Genomic DNA, 26,514 nt, shown 5'->3' with positions numbered 1-26,514 from the left:
CAGCAGCCCCAAAGTGGCCCACGGTACTGTGATGTCCCTAATACTTATCCAAAGGTGTTTTATTTCAATCGAAATCTGTAAAAAAGAAAAAAGAAGTAAAAAACTAAAATTGGAACTGTATCTATTGTTTCAACTGCATAAAATGAAAATAATATGCTAACTAGGTATAAAATTAAGGACCGATTGTTTATGAAGCATTAGTTTCTCTTTGGTGATTTGGTCTTTGTTTGGTAAAATCTAGTTATAAAAGTGTTGCCAGTTAGATTTTTCAATGTAAAAAGGGTGGATGTAATAAGCTAAAGCTACAGGCTACACCTTTTCAGTCAATATTTTGCAGTCACTCCATTTCTTTCAACTCCATGATGATTTTTTATTGCCACATTTTTTCCCCAGAAGACCATTAATGACCCAAAAAAGGAGCCTCATTTATTCTGGACTATCTCAATGCCCCAATGAAACTGGAAGTCCAGAAAGTGGAAGCTTCTGACAGAGAACCTCTGGAAACTGCCTTCACCATCTCGACCGTCTTGTTTATGGCAACTTGATGTTAAAGCTCAATCAACGAAATTAATGATGGGAATACTTTAGAGTGGGCCTACTTTGTGACTGACAAGTCAGTATATAGTTAAACTGTGTGCCCACACCACTATGTGTTTCATGCTATAGCCTAACTTTCCTCCCACAGTTCAGTTGCTTTGACTGCCATTCTTACACAACAGACTACCAGAAAAGAAAGAAAAATGAATTTGTGTTTGTTCGCATCTCAAAGATTGTGTTAACATTTTGCTCTATTTCCTAGCAAATCTGATAACATTGTAATAGAAGGATTAGAGGCCAGGTGCTCTCTTGTTTGACTGTTTTTTCCTAAGAGCATGTTATGCATAATTCCAGCGGTAAATGCTATCAGAGTCATGCTTTCCCTGCGTGGGCTGGATGGTATCAGTTTGTTAGTGATTGAAGTCGCTGATTAGTTCCTAGCGATTAGGACGTAAGGGTATAACAGATAGCGTAACATAATATTGTACTTTATCTTGACATTTGTGTGCCTTCCCACTGAAAATAGGGTTTCCATGAGTGTTTGCTCATGGGAACGATGCCACGCGGAGGTGCGCACTTGTGAAAATGCCTGTTATGTCTGCTGCCGTTCTGCTGTCTGAAAAGAATCAGATGTGTATCAATATGGGGGTATAAATGTAATGCACGCCCACGTTTGTGTGCATCAGTCTCATCATGTCAGCTGTTTTTGGCTATGATAGAAGAGACAAAACTTAGACAATTTAGTTTTGACTCAAATTTAATTCTCATGTTTCCTCCCTCCAATGTCTCTCAGGTCCAGAGGGAAGAAGCACAGCGTTATTTTACGGACCCAGCTGACAGTCCGCGTCCACGCCTGCATTGGTGAGTACTGTGCCACATGTTTGTAACACATTTCTCCCTGGAAACACACATGCACATGCCGTCAGATGCACCAGCGAGCCTAAGAGCACATTGTAACCCCCCTTTAAATGGCCGTCCCAGGGTTTTCCAAGTGGTACACTTCAAACCCGAAACCGCCCACTTGGAAGCTGGATTGACTGGTGTGTGTGAAACTTCTCTAAATTTAACGTGGCAATTTCATGTTTTTGCCACATCTTTTGACACACTGAGAAAAAAACCATTGCCGTGTGTGAGCCTTTTTGCAGAGAAGCTTCTGGTTTCTGGTGAAGCCGTCACAGTGTGATGCTCTTGACTCATCTTTGCTATACGGGGAGAAAAACAACAGGGAGAGAGGTGTGACTTTCACTTTATGTGAGAGGGTGGAAAAAAGATAACAGCAGTAAAGTTCAAGTATTTAGTGATAAGTCTGAAGAGAAAGTTCTAATATTAATAATAATGGATTGGATTTATATAGCGCTTTTCAAGGCACCCAAAGCGCTTTACAATTCCACTATTCATTTACTCTCGCATTCACACACTGGTGGAGGCAGCTACAGTTGTAGCCACAGCCGTTTATGAGATTAAACGCAAAGGAGGGGCATGAGAGGAGAGTAAGCACAGGGACAACTCTGTGGCAGAGGCAGCTAAGATGAGCCTACAAACCTGGATCTTCTGTGTTGCTGACAAGGACCGTGCACATAATTTATGTTAGATCTTGAGAGCTAACTTGTTTAATGCTACCAGGTCATTATTTGAATCTCTTGAGAACTATTGAATGGATTTCAGCTTAATTTTTTATGAACATGAATTCCGCTGACGATCACTTGTGATTAGGGTCTCAAACAGAAGAAAACAGCTTTTTTGACAGTGTTAAATTTCTGCTTAGTCATCCATCTGTAGACATTGATAGATCTGGGTGTAGCTACACACCTGCTAACTGAGGTATTGTGGAGTTACACCTAACAGGCTGTTTCTGGCCTATTTTTCAGTTTTCCTGCTCATCAGATCAACACTTCTTGAGTTCAGGCTTTTAAACAATCACCTTATAAATGTTACAAATCTTGGTACTGTAGCTCAAGTACCAAACAACTCACGGACCGGTACCCGCCTGTGGCCCGGGGGTTGAGGACCGCTGTTATAAGAAACTTATAAGGCAGCAAGAGAGTATAGAGATGAATAATGTGCAATTTCCTAGTCAGTAGTTTGTACCCTATCAGTGTCTTTTCTGTCCACAGCAGTGGAGAACTCTTGGGATTGTGTTTTTTCCTTTCACTTGGCTGAGGCACTGCACTGAAACACTTTAGCGCTGTGGTTACGTTTTGTTAGGGAAAACCCTCCATTAAAATTATCCCACTCTATCATGCTTTCTCTCCCCGGGGTGTGTCCTTCTTCACCCATTTCCTCCATGACTTTTTCCTACTTGGTCAACACTCTTCATGCCAGTGATAGCAGAGCTAATTCTGGATCCTAGAATCAAGACCGGCCGAGATGTTAATGAGGTGAAAGGTCAGTCTAAGCAGTGCTTAGGAAGGGTACAAAAAATATAGTTCTTGTATATATGGGGCATTTTTTTTGCTGTCTTAAAAATAGTTTAAAAAAAGTATTCTGAAATGGACCTGTTAGAGATTTGGCTGCATTTGATCACCTTTTATAGTGATTAGATTGTAATTAGATGAAGTTTTCTTTTTGCAAACGGCAGTTTTCATCCTCCCACTTTCCCTTAAACCACTTCCTTTCAGTAGATTATGATGGATGTATAGTTGCTGTCCTCTAAAGAAAGTTTTAGGCTCGAGGGCTGTTGGAAACAGACGGGCTCATTCTGAAAGGGATGAGGACTGACCCGGATCTGCAGCCATCTGCTGCAAACATATAAACTGCTGTTTGCTTACAGATGTAAAACTGCTACAGTGTTTTTCTTCATCCTCTGATGGGCCTGAGTGAATGCACTGAGGATTGATGTAAGCTAAATCTTTCTCTCACACCCATGACCATGTAATACACACACCCACACATCCAGCCGTTATGAGGGATCTTCCCATGGTTTGGAGAAAAAACAGCGCCGGGCTATATTTATTTGTCCCTTTACGCATAAAATGAAAAACAGCTTCTTATTAGAAAAAGTTGCATCGCCATCATCAACGCAGAGACATTTTCTTTTGAAGGGCATCGCTTATTTTTATCCAGTGCCAACGTGCGATGATAGAGTTTGTTTACTATGCTGACCGCAATCCAGATTTCAGTTAGCACGGCACAGATGCAGGGCAACGACTAAATCTGCACGGGACTTGATATTTGGAAGTGGCAGTGTGTAATTCTGCCGCATTAAACAAACATACAAGCAGATAGCTTAAGCGTGTCACAGCAGTCTATTCACTTTAAAGATCTGCTGTCCACCCCCCATCACTCAGTGTCGCTTCAGCTGTCCACTCATCCACCCGTTTAACGTTCTCTAATCTTTCTAGGCCTTAACCTTCAAATCCTCCGAGTGGTGGACAGCAAACTGTCCGCTAAATGAAAAATCACGTTGCATTCAAGGATGCACATTAATGAAATGTTTGTGACTGAAAAGCTGTGCGTTTATTATGATTAAAATGCATGAAATGCTCCATTTCTTACAGATTTTCCTAATCTTACTGGTCTCGTGACCTTCTAGGTTCAATTAGCAAAGATCTAAACGTCATTGTATTGAGGCTAAATGTTGGATACATCTCCTTCAGTCATCCAGTGATCTTCTTTCAAGATTGCAGGGATTAGAAAAGTTTGAATGACTAAGAGAAACGCAGCATTCTTGGGCATTTCTTGGCTTTTCTGCAGATAGATTGAATTACATGCAGGCGTTCCGGTTGGGATTAAAGCAGCTCTACGGTGGGAGTTTGTGTGAGTCAGAGTGTGATTATGTTTGTGAATTAATGAATTTTTCCCTGGTACATGAACAGAAACACACACTGACATGGTCAGCAAGGCCATGACTTTGACTGCTGGTGAAGGCACTCTGTCTGCGCTCGAGAGGCCCTTGTGGCATTTTAATGATCCAGGTCTTCTGAACGTCTCCAGCCTGAACCCCGCTGGGAAATCAGGCTGTTTTGTTCATTTTTTATGCATTGTGGGTGTCCTCACTGTCCTCAGCTTCAGGTTAAGAAGTTGTGGCCCGAACCTCATTATTTATACTTTCAACTGCTGCACTGTCTCTTTCAGTTGTTCTTTTAACTTTTAATATCTGCTTGTGCAGACTTCCACCTACACTCACATCCCTTCTATCGGTCCATCACGCGGCCTGCCCAGAACCCTTTGTTTAAGGGTTAATTTTAGCTGCCTCTGTCACAGTCGAAGAGTTGTTGTGGATCGTGGCTGATGAGTACAGAGCGGCGGTTCTGGGGTGGGGGTGAAGTTGAGGTGTTATCTTTAGAAAGTGTTGACAGCACAGAAACACGTGAGGGAGGCAGCACAGTGGAGCCTCTTTGCACTAAATGTGAGAGTTAAAGGAAGCAAAGGGGTTGATTGATGGAGATCAGGGAGAACTGGGGGTATTAAAAGTTTAGAGGTAGGAAGGGAAAGGATGATGTGAAGTTTACCTCTTGTTGTACTTCTGATGGATTTTTCTGACTGCAGGAATTTTACATATGGACTAAAGCCAGTCAATCTGTAAATCCACTCTTTGTAAAAAAATCGTACCAGGCTGCAAACCTGTTTATTTCTCCTGTTAAAGTTGGAAATTTTAATATTAGAATTATTGGTGATTGACTCGCTTTTTGAACTAGCCCCTAGTGGCAATTCAAGGAACTGCAGTTTTTGGCGGTTTCCCGTTTCCCGTGCAGAAACATAGACAGTAAGATGGACGTAGTTGCTGTCATGTAACTCATCAGTTTCTAGGGATGACTGTTTTCACCGTGGTCATCTTGATGTTTTTAAACCAGATGTTACTAATAAAGGATGGATATGATTGTGAAATCAATATTCCGAGTGGCTAAGAACTGGTCAGTCACAAGCCAGTGAGCATACCGTAGATAATACTCCTTTCAGACGCTTAGAATGATCAAAATTCACAATATGGATTTAATGTTGTTCTCTGAATAACATGAATCAAGCGATGAGTCCATGAAGCCATCAGGAAAGTGTCCACTAAGTGCAGACTCAAGGCAGTTTTGCATTGGTGGCTTCACCAAACCTGGAAGCTACTAGAGGCGGGAATCACCCCACGATACGATATTATCACAATACTTGTACAATACAGTATACTTCCGTTTTTAACATTTTGTGATATGCTAAGTATTGCAAATAACATATATTGCATTTTGTCGTCTTTCTTTCACTATGTTCTCAAACTCTGATTTATCCAGTAAGATAACATTCTCGCACCTTAGTTTTGTTTTTTGGGGTTTTTTTTGCTGAATGAGATGGTCAAACCTGCCAACACTGTCACTGAACTCCTGCCATAAGACAGTCTGCTATTAAATACACTCACAATGCAATCGGCTTGCAGCCAGTTGAGTCGAGTTCCCTCATGTTGTGCTCATTGACAAAGAGTAATCAAGACCGATGGTAACATGTTGCCGATCTGTCTAATTTAAAAATGAGCAATTATTTGCAGACTTTTCTGATCATCTCTCTGAGAGTGATTGCAGTCAGTCCAAGTCAGACTGCAACTGTTTGCAGAAAGGTTGCCTCCTTTTAGATGCCCTGTGTAATCGCCTTACAGTCAAAAGTGATTGTGCATGTGCAATAATAAGCTAAGTGCGACGTTGGTTTTTCAGCTGAGCTGATTTAATGTAAGTTTGCTCGGCTAATGTTATCGTAGGATGTTGGTGCAGAAGATTAGCCATTTTGTAGTATTCCCAGAATATATTTGCAGCTGATCAAACACACAAACCCACACATGTGCAATGAGACTAAGTGCAATTGTCTTTTTCTGACAAAGTTGTATTTTTACTCAGTCGTATATAGCATTTGAATTCTATTTTATCCTATTGTATATATTATTGTATTGTATATAGTATTTTATTTTATTCTATTCTGTACAGTTGTGTACAGTATCTTATTCTTATTCTATTCCAGTGTTCTCTAATTTTTGCTAAATAGCTTTGCACTGTCCACTTTCTGCTGTAACAAAACAAATTTCCCACGTGTGGGACTAATAAAGGTTATCTTATCTTATTTGATGTATTTAATTTTTTTAAAAAATGGATGTTTAGTGCCCCAGTATCGATACAATATTGCCAAGAAAAATATTACAATACTATCCTTTATCGATGCCCCACCTCTGAAAGCTACATCCTTCTTTTTACGCTGTCTATGAGCAGAACCTTCCAACTCCCAGGGCTCTGGACCTGAGCTTGAGGAAGTAAATGGTTTTAGATTCCCAAAGCTTTTGTTTCCCATGCGGCCTCATTTCCCAGCCTCTCCTCAAGTCAAAGGATATGCAGTAATTCAAGTGATCAAAAACAGCGAGGGTATGTTCTCTGACAGGTAAAGCTCCCTGTAATGAGTGGTACAGCAGGTGAAACAAAAGAGTCGGAGTGCAGAACAAAAGGCCTTGCATGTGTTTTGGACCCTTTTCAATCCCTTAGCACTGAGCTCTGGAATTTAGCCCTTTAAAAAAATTGGCTTGGATTTCTGCGCGCCAATTATCTGTCTCTAATCACCCCCCATCGTATTGTCAAGAAGAGGTGGAGGCCAGAGGTTAGGGTGGAGGGAAGTTTAACTCGCTTTGATTTTCGCGGGTTCTACTGTTACATAACAAACTAGCAACTCGTTGAAAACTTGAAGATTGTGTCTGTATCTGTCTTATCTTCGGCTCACTGCAGGATTCACACATCAGAATCTTCATTTCAGTTTCAGTTTTATAATTTGATCCTGCCTTTACTGAATAAAACAGGGCCCTATTCAAAAAACAACAAGAAAAAAACAAACAAACGAGGGTTTACTACAGATATTTTAAGGATTTCATGGCATCAGTGAGAGTTAGAGAAATTACAATCTTTTTAAGCTTGCCAACAGGGTGGTCTTGAGTGATAAATGAGTAGTCGCTACTTAGGCTAGATTTCCTGACAGGACCTCTGTTCACTCTGGCTATAAGATGCTATATAAAAAGAAATGACTACAGCTGGTTTTGACAACGATTTACTTCATTGGTGTCCCCCTGCTGTGGGAGATAAGGCCGGGTAATGGCATGGTGTGGCATGGAGATAATGCTTGCTAATGGGTAAGCTGGGAGGGGGTATTGCTGCAGGACATCTGTGACTGAGCAGTCAAGTTGTTGGCATGGTGCCCTCTAATAACTGTGCTACCCTACTTTTTAATCCACCGTCCATTTGTCCCCTGTTGATGTTTCCCACCATATCTTGAATTATATTATTCAAAAAGACTCAGCTGCAGTTGTTTAACCTCAACATTTCTTACTTTTCCTGGGTTGCATTGTTTTTCCTCTGAATCTATATTTACTCAGCTCAGCTCCATATAATCTTCATGCTTCATTGTTCTGATAGACACCTGTGGCTTTGGCTCAAGAAGTTGTGCACTATCCTCCTGCTAACTTCTGAGTCAACAAAGATATTTCGCTATGCTTATGAACTGTGTGCAAAGGGTTAGACAAGTTTAGTCCTGCCGCTCAGTCTGCTTCATCTATGCACAACCAGAGCACCTTCTGTGAAAATGTATGTTTATGTGTCCATTTTTTTTTCTGCACCACCACCACCTAAAATCAGCACTTCTGCATTCCAAATACAGAACACTGTGCTCTTATTTTAATGTGTGTTTCACAGAGAGAAGGAAGGAATGAAATTTAAAAAAATCAAAAAAAAAAAAAAATCACTCAAATAGTTTCCCCTCTACCCTCACCAGCAGCTGAGACCCTGAGGAGAGCCCACATGAGTCATGCTTTAGTTACTGCTGTTAGAGATGGAGAGATGTGCAGATGAGGCATTAGCGATGGAGGTGTAGTGGTGAAAAACTTTCCAGCAGTGGCTGCTGTAGAAAAGCCACCAGCATTTATCTTTTCTGTAGTCGTTCTCTTCTCCTGCTGCACTAATGCTGTTTGACTTTATTTACACTTCAGTAGTAGATTATGTTGCATCTATTGCTAAAATTGGAACCTCTGGAAAAAGCACATGTGCAGGCAATGAAGGAGAATCCAGTTTGAAGGGATTAAATGTTTATAGTTGCATTGGCGCCAGATTTTCCAGCTTGCGGTGCACTTATGGAAATGTTCAAATTGATGATAATGAAAAAGAGCTTGCTAGCTAGCCTTTTAGAGAGAGGGAAGGTGCGAGTTTAATGACAAAGAGATTCGCATTTATGATTTTTGGTGGTTAATGTTGGTTTCTGGAAAGAATTGCAAGGCTTTATCTTGTCGATTTTTCCAACTTGTGGCTTAGGCAACCCTAAAGCAACCCTTTGGCAACTACTGTACAGGTCACTTGGGGAAACTGCGCATTTGCCAACCAGTTGGTAAGTGGTTAGGGACAAGTGGTTGAGGACGGGTCTCCAGTCCAGTCTCACTGGCAACTACAGGCCTACAGGGAAAATGTACATTCCCCAAACAGCTGGCGAATGATTACTGAAGGTTGCTGGCTGTAAAATGTATTGCTAAAGCCTAGTCCCAGTCATGCATGCCAAGAGAGCGGTCAGTGACCTCCTGACAACCACAGGTTGCTAGGGAAAAATGTGTGTTCTCTCACTGGTTGGTGGGTTGTTGCAGGAGGGTGCTGGCAGTCGCTGGGTGAAACCGAATCTGAAGAGCTGCAATAGCAGGTCGCTGCTCTGCAACAGCACTGTTTTTATGACTGCTCGGACCAGGTGACAGCCATCAACCTCCAGTCCGCCAACTAGTCAGGGAATTACTAATTTCCCTAGCAACCAGAGGTTGCCAGAGGGGTTAACAATAGGTCTCTTGGCCTGTTTGACAACAGCTACAGTGTATTGTTGTCTCTTTATTAGAATACAGCTGTGTCTCATGTGGTAGAGCACGCTGTCTACCAGTCAGGTCAGTCTAAAGGTTTATCCTCTAATTCGTGTGTCGAAGTGCCCTTGGGCAATATCACATCCATCATAAACGCGCTGTATCTGTTTGTGTGTGTTTTGGGTGAACATGACTTGCAATAGAAAGCGCTGTTGGTGCTCAACTGAACAGAAATGGGCCATATTAGTACCAGACCATTTACAGTTTATAATTTAACATTTGGATGCAGTTTCATTTGACCTCACTGTTAAGTTTGAACTTACATCAGAGTATATTTTCATTTTTAAAGTGCGTTTCCCTCACAGTAAGGTCTTAAATATATTTTGCAGAGGCAATGAAAAGTCCTAAAACTCTTAGGTTTTACTTGCTTATTCCTTCTCTCTAGCTTTAAGCCATCCGCTGAACATACAGGGAAGCTAGGTATTCATAGCTTTTATGGTTTTTCTGTGTAATCTGGTCTTGCTTTCCAGCTGTGTGTCTCCTTATTGATCCGCTGATGTGGTGTGGTGTGTGTTATAACGCTGTGTTTTCTGTGGATGTGGCAGGGTTTTCCCTACGCTCCAGTCATGCTGACAAACATTAGAAGGCCAACTGTTGCGCTGTGGCACAACATACTGCTTTTTGGGGTTAGCTCTCCAAAACCTCTGTGGGCTTAATGGAAGAAAGTAAGAAATATATATTGACATAGAGTATGTGTGTGTGGCTGTACGCTCTTGTGAGTGTTATGTCTGGGCTTGTTCGTATATGCACCGAAGTGTGCCGGCAAAAAGCTCTGGCTGGTCTGTTTTAATCATTTTGAAGGTATTACATAATGCAATAAAACATTACAATTACCCCGAGCTAAACATCCAGAATCAGGAGAATCTGCGGGCTTGGGATCTTATCCAGCCGTAGGGTTTCAGAGATGATGGGTTTAGGGGATGTGTGGAAAGAGACGGGGCGAGGGATGATTTCCAGGGAAATGGTAAAGCACTTAGGGAAAGAAACACAAGGGAAAAACAAAGCAAGGAGGAAATGCACCTGCCAGACAGAGCTGAAGCAGCGAGCCAGGATCTCTGAACGTCACAGCTCAACGGTTTGCTGACTTACAGGTGAAGAAGAGTAAAGCCAATATGGCACTGTTTTCTAGATTTAGTATATATTGTGGCTTTCTTGTTCAATAATGTGAACCTGCGTTGGAGTTAACAAAGGCTGAGAATTTCTGGCTGCTGTGCAACTTTTTTATGTTTTAAAACTTTATAATTGCCAATGACAATTTCTAAGTGTCTAAGATTAAGTAAAATCCAAATTCCCCTGCCTTTGCAAGCAACAACCCTGATCAGTGGTTGCAAATAGGTGCTATAGTGATTGCTTTGATTGATAGCAGGTTCCCGCAAGCTAAGCTTAGCCAGTTAGCTGCTACCTTGGGTATTAAGCAATTTATTTATTTTAGCAGATGACCTAAGGTTAGCTAACATTAGCTAGAAGAATGACAGCTGAAAAAGTCCTTTGACCATTGTTGGTGAAAATAGCCAACATCAGCAGGTCACCTGATTCATGGAGGTTTCAGCGCACTCACTTCTGAGTATTAGCTAGCACTAGCTGCCTGTTAACATTTATGAACTACAATATTATGTACCAAATACTGTATTGTGTAGAGAAGCTCAGCTATTCACGCAAACTTAGTTACTAGTTAGTAACTAGTTAGTAAGTAACTAACCATATTGAGGTTATCTGTTGGTTATACTGGGCTTCTTTAATAGAGTGACTGGATTTGGCTGGACTGCTTCTAATATGATTTGAGTTCATGTTAGTTACTTCTATAAAGCCAACACAGAGAAATTCTGTAACACTGCTTCAGGTACACAAACTCTTTCCTTCTCAGAATTACACACAGGCACACACCATTAGCAGCCACTAGTACTCATACAGTGGGTCATGAGAACAAGAGGGGAAATAGTTTCAGGAAGATGTGATTGTGCTTATACACCACATTGGCATCTCTATTAGGGACACACAAAGGGAAACACAATATGCACATACACATAAGGGAGGCGTAATAACAAGCAATAGCGTGATGAGTCAGAGCAAGATTTCAACCAGCTAATCCACTCAGCGAGCAGGACGCTTCCTCCAATATCCTCTCTGTTTACTCATCCTCACTGCTGTTAGACTTTTGCTGGATTCACCCTCTGTGTTTAACGTGCTCACACTCTCTGCATCTGTTTTCCCTTTTCCTTTGATGTCTGCTGTCCATGCTCTTTTTGTCTACTGTCCATATATATATATATATATATATATATATATATATATATATATATATATATATATATATATATATATATATATATATATATATATATACATACGTCTGTTTCCAAGAACATTTGTTGAGAAGTAATTTTTCAAAGCCAGCAAAAGAGTTTTGCAGCCATTTGAACCTCCTTTAAAGAATCATGTGTTGGCTTTTTTGGAACAGTGTCACTTGGCACTATATGACCATCAGCACTCACTGTGAACTAACAACAAAACTGAATACGCAGCTCTGCAAAACCTAGTTTCTTTGCTCTTTGCCTTAATTATGACACGCATTGTCACTGCACATGCCCAGTGAATCCAGTCACTTGCAGCGATGTCGTCATGGAGCGTGAGAATGCGTAAGTCACAATGACAAAGGGTGGGGGAAGTGCAAGGGAAAACACTGGGCACTTGTTTCACGTGTGCACATTTGCATGTGGGCCCGGACACCAGAGTATTTCCCACAACCAGCTGTTGTGTCTGACTGCACACCAGAGAAAAAGACATATTACACTTCATATGAAAGCATTATTACAGACCAACTCATCAGCAGTTAAACAGCAATGCTTTGTAAAAGAAAAAATGTAAAGAAGTTGATGAAACCGGATTGTTTGGTGTAGCAGAAGTGTATTTATGAAAAATATGTGGTTAATTAGGAGAAAACATCACACTTACAAAGCACTATGACAAGGATGCTCACAAACTGTATATTAAAGATGGACCTAGCTTATGAACCAGTGTGGAAGACCCTTAAACCTGTTTTTTTTCTGTTACGGTCAGAAATCAGCAAAATCTTATTGGAAAATTAGCCCACGTATGACTTTATCAGCTCCTTCGCTATTTCTAGACCTCGCTGGATACAATGTAACATTCATTTTGTAAATTATTGTCCCATTAGAGACAAAAAGGATAATCAGACAGGGTAATGCACCCCTTATTTGTCTCATCCAGTTTCAAAACATTACAATAAATTGCTCAGCTCAAGGTTTCAGGGCTTCACTCACCAACAAACATCACTGTGACTGCATCCATCTTTTATATACAGTCTGTTAGCTACTGCTCTGGTAACACAGGGCGCCTGTAGGAGACGCTGGCTATATTTCTGTTTGTGTTGTGAGGGACTATTTATGTGTGAGTGTTTGGACTAATTCAGAGGTGCCAGGGGCATGTGAAGGGCACAGGGCACAGTGTGGTCTTGCAGTGCAGTGTGTGGGGACTGAATGCCTTTGTGAGCATGCATATTTTTAGTTGTTCGAATGTGTTTATGTGGTCATGAGTTCCTTCACTGAAGACATCTGCTTTTGAGCTTCTTTCACAGCTGATAGCCTTCATCACGGTTCAAGGTTGTAGTATGTAGCTCTTTTACGGCACAGATATTTAAGCACGTCGTTTACTACAAAGTTCTGTGTTTGCTGTTGTATGATCACGAATGGTTTCTCTGGGGACGAATTTATGGGAATTGTATTAAACTGCACATGCTGTTTATATGTGTTTTCCTTTCATTCCCTCTCAAACACAAACCCATAGCCAGGGCCTATGAGTTCTCTATCTGTTCCATCAGCAGCCTCCAGTGCTTGTACTGCAGGCCAAGACCAACAGACAAAAAATAGACAGTCGCAAAATAACCGAGTTGTCCTCAGCAGTCTGACCTTTTCTGTCTGCCAACTTTTCCTTTTCACTTCACTTGACATGTGACTGAAAGCACGCATTATTGTCCAAACATGAGGTTACAGCAGATGGAGTATTTAATCTTTTATGCCACTCTGCAGATGCATACATTCACGTAAATGGTGAGAAATGTGCGGTAAACAAAAGCAGGGTTACAGTTATGTAATTGCTAATCTTTCACTGGCTTTTACCTTAGATTGAGAGTTCAGTTACCTGAAATATCAATAACTGAATTAAATGAATTAAACAAATCTTCAATTTGTGTATAAACTTTTTTATTGTTATTATTATTATTGTTATTCTGGACTTCAGCTCAGCATTCAATCATATCATCCCGGAGATCCTGGTCCAGAAACTGTCTCACCTGGGACTCTCCACCCCCATCTGCCTCTGGATCAAGGACTTCCTGACAAATAGACCACAGTCTGTCAGACTCGGCCCCCACCGGTCCAGCACCATCACACTCACAAGGACTCCACAAGGATGTGTTTTGAGTCCCCTCCTGTTTACGCTCTACACACCCGACTGCTCCCCTACCCATCTCTCAAACACCATCATAAAGTTCGCGGATGACACCACAGTGGTTGGACTCATCTCAAGGGGGGATGAGTCGGACTACAGAGATGAGGTCAACAGACTGACTGAGTGGTGTTCAGTTAACAACCTCCAACTGAACACCACGAAAACTAAAGAACTTATCTTGGACTTCAGGAAGGGCAGAGCAGACCCGGCCCCACTTTACATTCACGGGAACTGTGTGGAGAGGGTACACTCCATGAGGTTTCTGGGCGTGCACATCTCTGATGACCTCTCCTGGACTGCAAATACTACGGCGGTGGTTAAAAAGGCCCAGCAGCGTCTCCACTTTCTGAGAGTGCTCAGGAGGAACAACCTGGAGGAGAGGCTGCTGGTGACATTTTACAGAGCCACCATAGAGAGCATCCTAACGTACGGCATAACAACATGGTATGCAGGGTGCTCAGCTGCGGACAGGAAAGTACTGCAGAGGGTCATCAACACAGCCCAGAAGATCACTGGCTGCTCTCTGCCCAGCCTGGAGGTCACTGCAAACTCTCGGTACCTCAGCAGAGCTGGCAATATCATCAAGGACTACTCTCACCCCAGCAACCAACTGTTTGAACTATTACCGTCAGGCCGACGGCACAGGTCACATAAAACCAGGACAAACAGATTCAGGGATAGCTTCTTTCCCAGAGCTATCACCGTAGTAAATAAGCACAAAAACAACTGAACCTATTCCATACCGTCACAGTCATTATATTATGCTGCTATTCATACTGTCATTATATTAATGCTGCTATCCTGTATATATTGTACATTAGGGCTGCCACGATTTGTCGACTAGTCGCGATTACGTCGACTATCAAAATCGTCGATGACTGATTTAATAGTCGACGCGTCGTTTGAAGCTTTGTAAGATCACAAAAGACGCAGGAATAAGTGGCAGGATTTAAGAGTGTAATAACGGACTGAAACAGAAGATGGCAGCATTGCATGTACAAGGATGCCAGCTACCGTTAAACCCCGAAGAAGAAGAAGAAGCAGCTGTGTCCCAGAATTCATAGCGCGGCCCAGCGCAGTTTCCAACAATGGCGGCAGCTAGTTAGTTTTAATGTTACTCTTATTATTCTTTCTGGGTCACAAAATAAACGTTTAACATATTTTCAGGCGAGAATGTAGCTGTGTAAACCTCAAATATCGGCTCAGTTTATCAGGACACCACATATTTTCAAAAGCGCTCCGACGTTTTCGGAGACATCTGTTACCCACTAGCTCGTTAGCGAGCCGGGGGCTAGGCTCACTAGCACCGTGAGAACACCGGACTCCCCGCAAATCGTTTTCAAACCAACCGCCGTCTTTCGCTACTCAGGTTAAATATATATGAGTCACTTAGATAACTTAAAATGTTATTGTTTGGCTTTTTTTTTTAGTATTTTATTTGTTCCTGAGTAAATCAGTTTGTCTGAGATTAAAGTTATAGTTTTTACACAGCTGAATAAACGTCAAGCAGACAACTGATTATCAGAAGTGTGAGATGCTCCAGAATATACTCCAGTGTCCTGTTATATTTTAGATAGCAAGGAGTTTATTAAACTTCACCGAAACAATCTGCAAATTTCATTAAAATTTAATAAACTATCATCTTGTCTTTATTTTTAGTTAGCACAGACCTTAAACACTTAAAGCTGTAAGCTAATGATAGTTATATAAGAGCAGATGCTGCTGGTGCAATAAGCTGTAGTTTTACGTCCAATGGATGATGATCTGATTAGTCGACTAATCGTAAAAATAATCGGTGACTAGTCGACTATCAAAATAATCGTTTGTGGCAGCCCTATTGTACATACTATTGTTTGAGTACTTACGATTGTTTTTTTGTACTTTTTATATTTTACATTTATATTTATTATTGAAACTTGCACCAAGGGAGTGGCACTCCAATTTCGTTTGTCTCTGTACAATGACAATAAAGGCTATTCTATTCTATTAATATTATAGAATTTTACTTGATTTAAAGTGAAGTGAAAACAAAAACAACATCTCATCTAGTTGATTGTTGTTTAATTTGACTGAATGTAAAGTGTTACAGGGCAGCACGCACACAGAGTGCACCTCCTGACCTGAACAAAGCTTGAACCTAGTGTCCGGGGCTGTTACAGTATGCTTGATACCCTGCTCTCCTATATTTAGCGTGACACCGGCACAGAGAGGGAAAGACTTCCTGGGATTAAATCAAGCTCTCCAGCGTGCCATTACACTTCATCCTCCTCGCACTTCTTTATTTTAGATCACACTGATCAGACCTAGTTTAAAGCCAGCTGACTGATCGGCCCAGACAGCCGCATGGGGGCTTTTTTTTTTTTTTTTAAGGGGTGCAATGAAATCCACCAGAAACACGAGTCAGCGGTTATAACTGAGATTAAATGTAGGGCTACCAGCTGTGACCCTTCTCTTGGCTGGCCAGTAGACAGTTATACCCTGCAGAAAAATATTACCCTTGGTTGACCTCAGTGCATAGTTATCTGTAAATATCCCATGCCTAATAATGACGTGTCACACTGACCCCCCCGCTCAAAGCACATACAGTAGAAGAAATGGTTTATGTGTACTCTTTGTTGGTAGAGAGGTTACATTTGTTTATTTGGTGTATCGGGGATTGTAATGGGGTTTCCCCTTAGCCTGCATGTATTTCCTTTGTAGACACTCTTCCTCTTTTTTTTTTCCTTTTCCAATGAATGGCTATAGCTGAGCTTAATTATGTTCAGTATTTAAGCTACAGAGTGACTTGAAAAGGATCAGAAAAGGGAAGCAGAAGGATCGCAGAGGTAGCATATGTATCATAGGGGTTTACCGTCAGCACTATGTCAATCTGTGGTGCCAACGGGATTTATGGTGGGCGGAGCTAGGGTTGGTACAGTAAGATCCCCCCCCCGAGTGAGGGCTAAATATTTAGTTACTGGAAATTTCAAGTTTGACAAGTTTGACGCTGAGCTTAGAGCCAGCACCTTATGGCTGTAAAAGGAGCAGCAGGTTTTTAGTCTACTCATCAATTTGCAGAATTGTTTAATGGTCATATATTTTTAGCCTCGGGAGCTACTGGGAGCTTTTCAATATTTACAGTTTGGAAAAATTATTGATCTCACATAAACCATATGGAATGACCATATAAGGAATATACAGGTTCTATGGCATCAGAAAGATACAAAAGTAGAAAAAAACCTGTCTGACACTAAGTGTTCAGAGCAGTCTGAAGCCTGAGCTTTTGGCTTGTAGGGATTATTTCCACATGTGCTGACCTCAAGATATCTCTAGTTGGCACTTGATTTTTTCATATAAGAAATATTGCCAAGATGATCTCTGTTGTATCACACTCTGAATTAAAAATTATTGTTCATGCCTTTTTTTTTTTTTAAATATTCATCTAAATTGTTGTAATTCCTCCATCATTTGTCTCAACAAAGCATCATTGGAAAATCTGCAAGTTGTTGCAGAAAGCTACTAACAAAGTCTTCTGCCTCCCCATCAACTTCAGAGTCCTTTTTAGGATTCTGCTTTTTGACTTTTAGGGCTCTGCATGGGCAAGCACTGCCATACATCAGTGAACTTTTACATCCATACATCCTCAGCAGGTCCCTGAGGTCTTGTGATCATGGCCTGCTGGCTATGAATCATACAAGGCTAAGAACTGCAGGAGACAGAGGTTTTACCACACTGGGCCCCAGACTGTGGTCTAAGCCTGAGATGGGTGGTTTCTTTTAAAAGTAGCTAAAAGCTTATCTTTTTAAACTTGCTTTTAGTTAAGTTCTTTTTCTTTTTTAACATTTTTTGTTGTGAACCACTTTGTGATATTTAAATAAACTCTTACATACTTACTATTTAAAACTTTGGCCATGTTCATGTGCATTTACTGCTCTATAACAGGATATATAACACACATATAACACTGAATAAATATAATAGATCCACCTGGGGACAGGATGATCTAAGCCACTGCTGACATATTGCCACTTTAGTTGTTGAGCAAACTAGCTAGCATAAAATTGTTAGCATGTCTAATCTGGGTTCTGTCTAGCAAACCCATAAGAGCATCAGTTAGCTCCCACATGCTCTACTATGCTAACTAGTCAATGACTTTGCCTGTTTCCTGTTTATGTTAGGAGGAAGCTCATTTTAGAGCACTTTTTCTACAATGAAGTATCTGCTGTGGCTAAAAAAAGAAGTGCACAGAGTAAATCCAGTATCTTATTTGATTCTTGTGATTGTCTTTCTGTCTTATGATAGTAGCAGATTGTTGTTTTCCCTTGCTAATGCCAATTAAGCGCAAGTAGAACACAGACCTTGTGTAACAAGTGCCACAAAAACCATGCAGTTTGAGTGTAACTGCAGAGGATTAGGTCTAGCGTAGCCTGAGCTGGCCTGTGTGTTTTTCTGTTTGGAGATGTGTAGATGGCGCAGGAAATGTTGAGGGATTAGTCAAAGCTAAAGGGTCACAGCGCTAATCTTATTATGGCAGGAATAGAAGGAGCGATCTGACCACTCCTGAACAACTTAACAGGCAGCCTGGGCACCAGGGGAATCCCTTCTTCCCCGCTGACAACACGGACGCGTGCGACAGTCAAGGCTCTTCCATTACATTATCTGCTATTATATACTCACTTCAAAATACAATGTGTTGTGTTACTGGATGGGAAAAACAAGGACTGACTTTAACACACAGCAGATATCTTATCTTAAGATCTTCTTCTGTTTGCTCTCATTTGTGGTATTTAAGAAATTTTAAAATGTAAACTGAGCTCCAACAGTAGCAGTAACAGTTAGTTCTTATTAAGTTATAGACTCTGCACATGGTGGAAGATTTTTATACGTTGTGCAACATAATTAACGGGGATGAATGTTCATTTTCAGTTCAATATTTTACATTGGTGTCTTCCTTTAAGGCCACCCTCCGTGTTTGGATTAGCTAACCCTTAGCAAACAGGTTTCAAAGCTGGTAGACCTTCTGTACGCCTGTTGTGTGGTGTTAGTTCAGCAAGCATTACACACACACGCAGGTAGGAACAGAGGATTACCGGAGTTGACTCCTTTCTTTATTCTTCTTTTTTCTTCTTTAAAACCACAACCAGAACAACATACTCACTAGCGCCCTCTAGCGCTTCTGGTAAATGCATCTACAGAACAAATGCAATAGTATGTGTGGACACAACATCTCCCCCTTTGAACAAGGATTTCTTATGTGAACCTGACTTCATCATTCTGATGTATGTCACCTAATACACGTTTAACATATTTCACATTACTCAGTAACATTCACTTTCCCATGACAAAGTCTTGGGTCCAGCAAGGTGGGTTCCTCATCCTGGTGGGCCTAAGCCTACTATCAGACTCAGAGTTAGATGCTAGATCAGTTCCTGGTTTATGACAGTCCATTGTTGTGTCAGAATCAGTACCTGCGTTCAGCTCTGACAGAGCCGATAAGTGTGAGGCGTTCCAGGTCCGTCCATCATCCAGCAAATAAGTGTTTGGTCCTTTCCTTGTCATGACAGTCCTTGGTTTGGAAAACTTTAACTCGCCTTTCTTTACCTTCCACGGCTTCCTAACCCGTACCTTGTCACCAGGCTGAAAGTTGGATGGTTTGGCGTGTCTGCGAGCATCAGTGTATTCTTTCATTTTCATTTGCTTATTCTTAACTCTTTCGCACATGGTATGCCTCTCTGTCTGAGGAACAGGCATATCCATTACCTGTAACTTTGTTCTCATTCGTCGTCCATGGAGCAGTTCTGAAGGGGAAACTCCAGTTGTTGAATGAGGGGTTGCTCTGTAGTCCATCAGGTAAGTTCTCAGGAACGATTTCCAGGGTTGTCCTTGAATCGAGGCAGTCTCTAGGCAGTCTTTAACGCATCTATTGAATCTCTCAACTTCCCCAATAGCTCTTGGGTAATACACTGAGGATCTCAGGTGTTGGATTCCCCTGCTTTTCAGGAAGTCAGTGAACTCAGCAGAGAGAAATTGAGAGCCATTGTCACTTATCAGTGTCTTTGGATTCCCTTCACGAGAGAAAACTACAGAAAGGAATTGAATGATAGTAGCCGCATCAGCTCGGGGAGCAAAAGCTACTTCAGGCCACTTGCTAAAGTAGTCTACCAATGTGATGGCAAATCTACAGTCAGAAGGGGCTATTTCAAAAGGGCCTATGATGTCCACAGACACCTTTTCCCAAGCAGCAGCTGGTAAAGGAATGGGTTGGAGTGGAGCATCATGGGTGACAGCGGACTTGTCATTCTGTCTGCACGTTGCACAGTTCTTTATCAGTGTCTCTATATGACAATCCATTTTGGGCCACCAGTACATTTCCCTCAGGCGTTGTTTGGTACGGACGATGCCTTGGTGAGTTTCATGAGCTATATCAGTGAGTTTTTTCTGCAACGACTCAGGCACTAGCAATCGATGTGTACCTCTGATGATGCACTCGTTCAAGACCGCGAGTTCATGGCGGATTGGGAAGTACGACTGTAAGTCAGGATCCAGTGACGTCTTCCTAGCAGGCCAGCCTTTCTGTATCTGCACACGGAGCTTTGTGAACACTGGACAGTCTTTGCACCCTGACTGGAAGTCATCCTCAGACACAGCACTCAGATCAGTGAGGATGGCTGCAACTGACTCCACATCCTCTGCACATGCCATGTCTGTCTCGGAAAGTGGGAGCCTAGAAAGACAATCAGCAACATGGTTCAGTGACCCAGTTCTATATTCCACTTCATAATCAAACTCCAACAGGCGAGCTGACCATCTGGCTATGCGTAGACCAGCTCTGTTATTGCCCTTAGTAGTCAGCAGTGTTGTCAGTGCTTGGTGATCTGTTCGTAGGAGGAATTTTCTGCCCCAGAGCCATGTGCGCCATTTTTCAGCAGCCCAGACGCAAGCTAGAGCTTCCTTCTCAACGATTGAGTATTTCCTCTCTGCATCAGACAAGCTGCGAGATGCAAATGCAACAGTATGTTCTGCATCATTACCGTCAAGTTGAGTCAAAACAGCACCTACACCGTAGTCTGAGGCATCTGTTGAGACTATGGTTGGCTTACTGGGGTCGAACATCACCAGGGCAGGGCTGTGCACGATTAACCGCTTGACTTGATCAAACGCTGCTTGAGCTGCTTCGTTCCAGTGGAATGAACAGTCCTTTCGCAGAAGAGCTCTCATAGGTTCAACAACAGTCGCGTAATTTGGCACAAACTTGCTGTACCATGCACTCAAGCCAAGAAATGAGTGCAGGGTTGCAGGATCAGTAGGGGGCGGAGCATGCAGGATGGCAGTGACATGAGAGTCATCTGGCAGCAGACCTTCTGGACCGATCTTTTGACCCAAAAAGCTCAGAGTAGTTTGACGGAGTTGACATTTGTCAACATTGAGTTTCAGTCCTGCATTGTTGATTCTGTGTAACACAGCACGCAAGTTGGCCTCATGTTCAGCTTCTGACGTTCCGTATATGATGACATCATCAAGGTAGCATTGCACCCCTTTCTGGCCGCGTAGGATTTGTGTCATCATCTTTTGGAAGGCTGCAGGTGCTGAACTCAACCCATAGGGAACTCTGCAGTACTGGTACAGTCCTTCATGTGTAATGAAAGCAGTGAGCCCTCTACTCTCTTCATGTAGTTTCAGCTGATGGTAGGCGGATTTAAGATCCAGGGTGGAGAACATGACAGCCCCACGCAGCTCAGACAGTATGTCCTCTATCAGTGGCAAGGGATGACTGTCAGCGACGACCGCTTTGTTAGGTTCTCTCAAATCAACGCACATGCGTATGCCACCAGTCTTCCTTCTAGTGACTACAATCGGGGAGACCCATTCAGATGCATCAATTTTCTCTATGATGCCATGTTCCTCAAGGTTCTTGAGTTCTGCGGAAACAGCATCACGGACTGACAGGGGTAAGCGTCGAAGTTTCTGCTGTATTGGCTTCACTTCAGGTCGCACCTTCACTTTATGTACAAAGTCCTTTGCACATCTGAATGCAACTGGAGACTCACATTCCTGTTTACATTGAGTGGGCAGAGCCGAGGTTTGCTGGAGTGCAGCACAGACCTTGGGACTGTCAAGAACTAATTGTCCCCCTTTTATGTGTAGCTGGAGGGCAGTCACCAAGTCCATTCCCAGTATGGGTGTTCCTGTTCTCACAATGTAGAGATCTGTGGAGGCACTCTTGCCATTGTAAGTAATGTCAGCTCTAAGACACCCTAATACACCCAGTTTCTCTTTTGAATATGTAATAAGCTGAACAGCTGGATTACTTAACTTAACTGAGCCAAAATTTGTGCTGTAAACATGTTCAGGCAGTATGGAAACACCAGACCCTGTGTCTACTAGTAGCTTAACAGTGCATGCCTGTGCAGTATTTGGTACAGTGACAGCAACAGTGCACATCAATTTAGCCGGATCACCACTGACACAATTGTCAACAGTTAAAACACACATTTCAGGAACAGTCACTTCATTAACAAGCTTATGAGAAGATTTACACACTCTCGAAAGATGTCCGATTTTCCCACACGTATTACATTTGCAGTCTTTTGCGGGGCAGGATTTATCATTGGCTTTGTGATCAGCTGAACCACAACGGTAGCACGTCGGAGCTGTATCCGTTTTTTTAGCTGCTTTGTATTTTGGCTTGCGCATCTTCTTTTGTACTTGAACAGCGGCAACAGGCTTTGTTTCACCGACAGCAATGGCCTTTGCATCAGCTATTGCAGCCTCTGTACGCCTAGCAATTTCCAAAGCTCGATCGAGCGTCAAATCCTCCTCCATTAGCAGTCTTTCACGTATACGAGCATTATTTGTCTTCTCTACAAGTTGATCCCGCAACATTTCATTCTCCATAGCCCCGAACTTACATTGTTTCACGAGCTCACGCAGTGCTGCAACGTAGTGATCTGTAGACTCACCGACAGCTTGGGCTCGTTGCCTGAAACGGTATCTCTCGGCGACAACATTGACTTTAGGATGAAAGTACGTTTCCAAAGCCTTTACGGATCCCTCGTAATCATCCGTAGCAAGTGGTAAGGCGCTGTAGATTCGTTGTCCCTCCGTTCCCAAGCAGTGAATGAGCAGGGCCCTCTTCCTCTCCGTAGCAAAGTCATTACCCCCGATCGCCAGCAAGTAGTTATCGAACAACTTTTTCCACGTAGCAAATGGAATTTTCGGTTCGCCCGGGCAATCCAGGAACACAGCCGGGGGTTGCAAAGAGAGCAGAGCCATAACTTAATCACCACTACTCTCGTCGCCACTTGTTGTGTGGTGTTAGTTCAGCAAGCATTACACACACACGCAGGTAGGAACAGAGGATTACCGGAGTTGACTCCTTTCTTTATTTTTCTTTTTTCTTCTTTAAAATCACAACCAGAACAACATACTCACTAGCGCCCTCTAGCGCTTCTGGTAAATGCATCTACAGAACAAATGCAATAGTATGTGTGGACACAACAACGCCTGAGATGATCATATTAAGGATGACAGCACTCTGCCTCATCATAAAGATCCAATAGAGAAAAAAAAGCCTGATGTTTTGCTGTATTTAACACAAGCATCCATCAGTGCAAGATTTACAACAGTGAAAGGGCAAAGGCTGATTTTTAAGTTGAGACAGAGAGTCGTAAACAGGGGGCGACTAGTTCAGGAGCAGAAATAATTCCTTCTTTCCACTTACTTCAAGAAAATTAAGATTTTAAGATGGAGAACTGGCGCTAAATGGTCTGACATACTGCAGTGCATGTGAGGTCATGGTGAAATAGCGTGGACGAGAACTGCAAGTCCTCCAAAACAAAACAGTAAAACTCCAAGCGGACCTATAAATGAAATGTGCCTTTCTGTCTTTGCTTCATCTGCCTCTCTTCACTCAGCAAACACAAGCAAAGGCTTACACGTGGGCACACACACACGGTCACTCACAAGCACACGCACAAGCCACAATGGCACATCCCAGTGAGTCTTTTAGCTTTTCTTGAGACAGTAATAAAACCCAGTGCCAGGAAAAAAAGAGAATGACCAGTAAAAGAGACGTGGAAATCATCATTTTTCTTACCTTCCTAAGTTTTCCTGGGTCTGTGTCTTTTTGGACAAATGGCATTTAGTTAATTCTTCCATTAAAACGATGCAGGCACTGAAGCCATGTTGTCTGGTTAAGGTAGTTAAATGTAAGAGAGGTTCACGTTTGAATTATTTTCAGCTTGTCAGCGGTGTTAAGACAGCTGGAGGCCTTTTTCAGAAATGGGTCTATTTATATTTAGCATGTCAAACTCTATTTACTCTGGAGAGAAGGAGTAATTATGGTGACAAGACTTAGTTAAAATCAGGTGATTGCTGTGACTGCACGAGTGATGTAATAGGTATGTAGGCTGAGGCTGTTGTTTCACCTGTGCACAGCTGAGACTCAACCAGTGCTTCTCCAATCATGTGTTTCCTTTCTTACACTTGTTACTTTGATTGTATAAATGCATTCATACTTGTAAGCGAATGCCCAGACGGTGTATTCTCACTGGTCAAAAAATGTGGAACACTTTGCCACCTCATATTTATACGGTGGCCCTAAGAGGCCAAACGGACTGCAATTTAAGAAAAACGCCGCAAAAGCACACAAAACACAATGGAAATAGGAAAAATGAAAAAGAAATAGGAAAAAACAGATTTCCAAAAGCACAAGGGAAGTGTTTCTGGGGAGACAATAACCCGACGCACCAGTTGCAGGAATCAAAACATGTTAGGTAAGTGTGTTTTAATCTCATGATTCATATAATACTGGTGATGGATTTTTAGGCTAATAGTTAGGCTAACACATTTACCTCTCATCTTTTCTTTCCTCACAAAATCGATAGATCCTCCACTTCTTTTAAGTGTCTCCCAGCGCAATTCTTAGCGTATTTTGGTTCTTGCAACTGGTCCGTCGAGTTATTGTCTCCCCAGAAACACTTCACTAGTGCTTTTGGAAATCTGTTTTTTCCTATTTCTGTTTTCTTTTTTCCTATTTCAGTTGCATTTTGTGTGCTTTTGCAGCGTTTTTCTTATTGCTTCTTAAGTTGCAGTCTGTTTGGCCTCTCAGGGCCACCGTATGCTTGCCATCTTACATCTGGAAAACAAAGAAATTGTGAAAGGCTTGAAAGAAACAAAATACAGAGATGAACACTAAAAATTCAGCAAAGACCTTTAGTTTTTCCATCTACTGTTCACCTCATCAGAAATGGTCTCATTAGAAGGGTGGCTGTTAAGAAGCCATTCTTAAGGAGGTGAAACGTATTAGCTAAATTATGCATTCTTACTAAAATTTGATCTGGCAGCAGATCAGATTTTAATGAAATGATTTGTCCCGGATGACTGTTCGAGCCTTCTAGAGTTTAATTCTCATTAGTTTGTCCAGTGCAGCCAACCAGTTTTTTCTGTACTTCACACATTAATGTAAACTATGAATTGGATTTGAGTCATGAGCTGGAAGAGCTACTACATCACTGACATTCTGGTTTCCTGTACTTCACCCTTATGCATTAGCTAACTTTAGGATCAGGAAAGTCATTTAACATAAAGTCAGCTCATATTGTAAAACCTGTATTCCCTGTTTCTAAATGACTGAATGAAAGTTTGATATTTTAATATAGTAATGTGTCAGACCCACACTCAGACACCGTCCATGTATCTATGCTCTTGCTTGATTTGGAACAGCCAACGTTCATTTTTGCAAAACACCAGAATAGTTCAAAACAAGTCCAGTCCTATCAGTGCTGCTGACATGCTCCTGATGCATGGCAGACATTTGGTAAAGGTTACACCAACAGGCCCATTAGTGGCCTGATGACAAAAATTACATGTGACTGTCTGAATGAACCGTGACACTCAAGAGTCAGACATTTTTACATCAAGTGGCCACTTGATTTCCAGGGAAACCTAGAGAAGGGAGAACCAGGAAATCAGTCTAAACTGGCTAAACTTACAGCAGACCCATGCATGTGATTTCTTATGTATAAAAACATTCACTTGTATATGTGTACTCAGTTCTCTCGCATGCTTTTATTGTTGTATGTTGACTGCCTCTTAGCACTAATCGCTGGATGATTTGACTTGAGTATTTCTGCTGCAGACTATCACAGATATATAGTATTTCATGAATGCTGATCTCACAGAAAAGAGACACAGGCCTGTAATTCTTCGCCTGCGTGAGGAATGATAATGATTCTGACCCTGGCCTTGGGTTAGCCTTGCCTAGCTTAGCAACGGTTACCACTGAGCTCCAGACAGCAGGGCAGACTGGAAGGCTCCGGAGCCAGGCTGGCCCACGTGCGGTCCCACATCAGGGGGCGTGCACCCTGTCTGTCCCTGCTCTTACATCTATACCTTTTTACCCAGCCTCCCCCCAAAGAAGGGAATTGGAGGATTTGTCATCAACACACAAACACACACGCACGGGTTTCCAAACCCCCTGCTGACACACAGTGGAATGCACAACTGTTTATGCACACAAAGGGACAGTATGGACACCCAGATAAACAGATGTTGGGATTAATACAGAGCACTTAGGAAAATTATTCTTGCAGTCTGTAGTCATAAGAGGTGGAAAATCAAGAGTAACATTTAGCAAAGCATCTTTATGGCATGGTCTTGCCAAATATTTAACTTTATTGTTTTCATCAGTAGTATTT

General features: G+C 42.0%; 1 protein-coding gene across 7 annotated transcripts in view; it reads left to right on the top strand.

The window, feature by feature from the left end:
- The window catches only part of fhod3a (formin homology 2 domain containing 3a), a 70,664-nt gene that overhangs the window by 11,014 nt on the left and 33,136 nt on the right, over positions 1-26,514 (top strand). For all 7 annotated transcript variants that reach the window (XM_026155561.1, XM_026155560.1, XM_026155558.1 and 4 more), the window contains exon 3: positions 1,331-1,398. In XM_026155561.1, the coding sequence (XP_026011346.1) occupies positions 1,331-1,398 (68 nt within the window). The remainder of the gene's footprint in view (positions 1-1,330; positions 1,399-26,514) is intronic.

This window comes from Astatotilapia calliptera, chromosome 22 (assembly GCF_900246225.1).
Source record: "Astatotilapia calliptera chromosome 22, fAstCal1.2, whole genome shotgun sequence".
Lineage (NCBI taxonomy): Eukaryota > Metazoa > Chordata > Actinopteri > Cichliformes > Cichlidae > Astatotilapia > Astatotilapia calliptera.
The sequence above is the reverse complement of the archived record's forward strand: the minus strand, read 5'-3'. Positions and strand labels throughout refer to the sequence as shown.